The 3,183-nt window shown below is 62.6% G+C and overlaps 1 protein-coding gene across 1 annotated transcript in view; it reads right to left on the bottom strand.

Annotated features, from left to right (window-relative positions):
- LOC114072039 (maestro heat-like repeat-containing protein family member 1) overlaps positions 1-3,183 on the bottom strand; it is a gene marked incomplete at its 3' end in the record, with an annotated part of 25,972 nt that overhangs the window by 15,641 nt on the left and 7,148 nt on the right. The window contains exons 2-4 of the mRNA XM_027909956.1: positions 2,947-3,084; positions 990-1,103; positions 641-714 (exon numbers count right to left, since the gene is read on the bottom strand). Of these exons, the coding sequence (XP_027765757.1) occupies positions 641-714; positions 990-1,103; positions 2,947-3,084 (326 nt within the window). The remainder of the gene's footprint in view (positions 1-640; positions 715-989; positions 1,104-2,946; positions 3,085-3,183) is intronic.

Genomic DNA, 3,183 nt, shown 5'->3' with positions numbered 1-3,183 from the left:
CAATCAGAGCGGGCCCCCTGGCCCCCCCAGCAAGAACGAGGGTCCCACAGCCCCTGCCCGGGGTGTGGGCTCTGCCAGGACCTGCCCGTGCCCAGGGGGGTGTCCGAGGCCACCCCCCCCACCCAGGTGGCACCTGGCAGAGCGCAGGTGACAGGAGAGTGACTCGTGGGGAGGGGGACGCTCTCAGGAAAATTCCCAAATCCAGGAAAATCCAGGGGGGGGCTGGAGGAGCCTTTCGTGTCTCGGGGGTGGGGGTGGGAGGCTGAGGGAGGTGGGGGCTGTTTGGGGGCAGAGGAGGAGAAGGTTTTTTGGGGACACCCATGGACATGCTCCCCCCTCCTGGCAAGAGGTCAAGCTCTTCCTTGTTGTGCCATATGGGAAAATTGTGGAATCCCAGAGGGGTTTGGGCTGGAAGGGACCTCGAAGGTCCCCCAGTCCCACCCCCTGCCACGGGGGACACCTCCCCCTACCCCAGGTGGCTCCAAGCCCCCTCCAACCTTGGCTTATGCACGTTCAGGTGCCTCAGGTGGTCCCAAACCTGATCTTCCCACGCAGTGGGAGGGACTTTGGTGGGAAGGGGGTCCAGGAAGAACCCCCCTGGCCCCAAAGGCCCCCCTGGCAGAGCAGCAGCTCGGGTTACCTTGTTGTTGCTGTCCTGGAGAGGGAGCTTCATAAAGGAGAGAATAAAGGGCTTCTTGATCTCCATTTGAGAGGCTGGAAAGCAGAGAAGGCACACTCAGAGAAGACATCACTCAGTGATGCCCTTGAGCAGCCAAGGATCGAGCTGCTGATTCCAAAAACCCCCCTCTTCCTGGGTTTGGTCCCTTGTTCCCCTCCCAGCTGGCTGGGCTGGGCTCCTCCTCCTCCTCCAACCCTGCAGCCAAGGATGGGGTTGGATTCCTCATCCCAATCCCAGCAGGGACTCGTGGAAAGGGAGCCCTGGGGGTGGGGACTGATCCTGGACCCCCTCCCACCCCACGGGGACTCACGGGCGCTGTTGATGATCTGCCTCATGATGAGCAGGGTCCCCACACGGGTCCTCTCGTTGCTGCTCTCCAGCTTTGGGAGCAGGAAGGCCAGGACACGGTCTGGGAACGAGCAGGCTGGGGGATGATGCAGGTCCCAGGGGAGAGAGACACGGGATTATGGGATGGTTTGGGAGGGGGAAGATCCCTCAGGGCTCACCAGGTCCCCCCAGCCCTGCCCAGGCCAGCCCAAGCGCCACATCCACAGGGATGGTCAATCCCCCCAGGGCTGGGCAGCCCTTTCCAGGAGGGATTTCCCCCAAGATCCCAAATAAACCTCCCCTGGCACAACTTTAGACCATTTCCTCTCATCCTGCCCCTTGTTCCACAGGAAAATATCCTGAATCCCACCTCCTGCCCCTTCCTTGGAGTCCCCCACGGACCTTCCAGCCCCTTCAGCATATCCACATTCCCACCACCCAGCCTCAAAATTTGGAATTCTGGGGGGCAAACACGACCCCCAGATCCCACCCTGCCCCGCTGGGGGGGCTGTGAGCCCACCCTGCTCTTCCCACCCACCCCACCCCTGAGCTTCCCCCCCCCAGCATGTTCCCTCAGCTCTCCCAGCAGCAGCAGGAGTTGAAACCAACCCTCCCACCAAGTGCTGCCCTGTCTTGTCCAAATATTTGGGTGGCTAAAAATAACCCCCCCAGTCTGTGGCTGCTGGAAATGGAGCGACACTCGTGGGAGCTGGGGGAGGAAGGTCTGGGGGGGTAAGGGGGGATGTGCAGTTCCAAGGCAGGATTGGCAGGGAAAAAGGCAGCTGGGCCGTGGGTTTGAGGGCAGGAGTGCCAGCAGGGAAGGGCCAGCACCCAAGCGTGACTCAGCAGCAGCTCCTCACCACGCAGGGCTGCTCTTTTCCCGCGGGCTCCATCTGCTCAGGGAGCCGGGAGAGGCCCACGAGGAATCTCGGAATTGTTTACGCTGGAAAAGCCCTCAGGGCACGCAGAGTCCACCCCCTCAGCACTGCCAGGGACAGCCCTGCCCCTTTTCCCTCAGTGCCACCTCCCCAGGGGTGGGCAATCCCCCAGGGATGGGGATACAGCCCTTCCCACGAGGGGTTTTCCCAAATATCCCACCTGAGCCTCCCCCGGGGCCGTTTCCCCTCGTCCTGTCCCTGTTCCCCGGGAGCAGAGCCCGATTCCCACCTGGTGTCACCTCCTGGCCCCCCTGGAATTCCCCTGAGCCCCCTTTTCTCCAGGCTGAGCCCCCCCAGCCCCCTCAGGAGTTCTCCAGACCCTTCCCAGCTCCATTCCCATCCCTGGGAACATCTCCAGCTCAGTCCAACCTGTGAGGGGCCTCGCTGAGCTCTGAACATCTGCTGGTCACCCCAAACGAGACACAGCACCAGGATGGGGAGGGGATTCATGGATCCATGGAATCATGGAATGGTTTGGGTGGGAAGGGACCTCAAAGCCCATCCAGGCCCCCCCCTGCCTTGGGCAGGGACACCTTCCACTATCCCAGGTTGCTCCAAGCCCTGTCCAACCTGGCCTTGGACACTTCCAGGGATGCCCCTGGAATCATGGAATCACAGGCTGGTTTGGGTTGGAAGGGATTTTAAGGATCACCTCATCCCACCCCCCCTGCCATGGGCAGGGACACCTCCCACCAGCCCAGGCTGCTCAGAGCTCCACCCCTGGAATGCTGTGCTGCAGGACCCAGCTCTGGAGGTCTCCAGTGGGATTCTCCAGCTCCAGAGGCTCTGGAGAAACCTTTGGAACCGAGGCCAGCGCTTTGGGAAGGTCCCTGGAGGGGACTGGTCACCACCCCCTGGCCGGGGGATGTCCCACCCTAAGCCCAGTAGGGACCAGGGGGATCTGAATCCTCAGGTTCCCCAAATCCAACCGCCTGGAGAGGACCAGGAATGCCAGGAGAGGTGAGGGCTGTGGGTGCCCCAGGATTTGGGGCGAGCCCTTACCCAGGACGGTGAAGCACCGCAGCACCTCGGTGTGGTTTTTGCTGCTCAGGGGCACGGCGGGATCTGCAGGAGCACAAATCTGTGGGGGGAGAGACAGAGAGACCCCCACCCAGGTGAGGGACAGCACCTGCAATGGGGCTGGGGGGGCGGCACAGCCAGGCCTGGGACACACACACAGAGCCCTGGGCTGGGGGGTGACACTGTCCCAGCACGGGTGACACTGTCCTGGGGGGGGTG

This window comes from Empidonax traillii, unplaced genomic scaffold (assembly GCF_003031625.1).
Source record: "Empidonax traillii isolate 1590-97213 ecotype Southwest subspecies unplaced genomic scaffold, ASM303162v1 scaffold2544:size26330, whole genome shotgun sequence".
Classification (NCBI taxonomy): Eukaryota; Metazoa; Chordata; class Aves; order Passeriformes; family Tyrannidae; genus Empidonax; species Empidonax traillii.
This window is presented reverse-complemented; position numbering and strand designations above follow the sequence as displayed.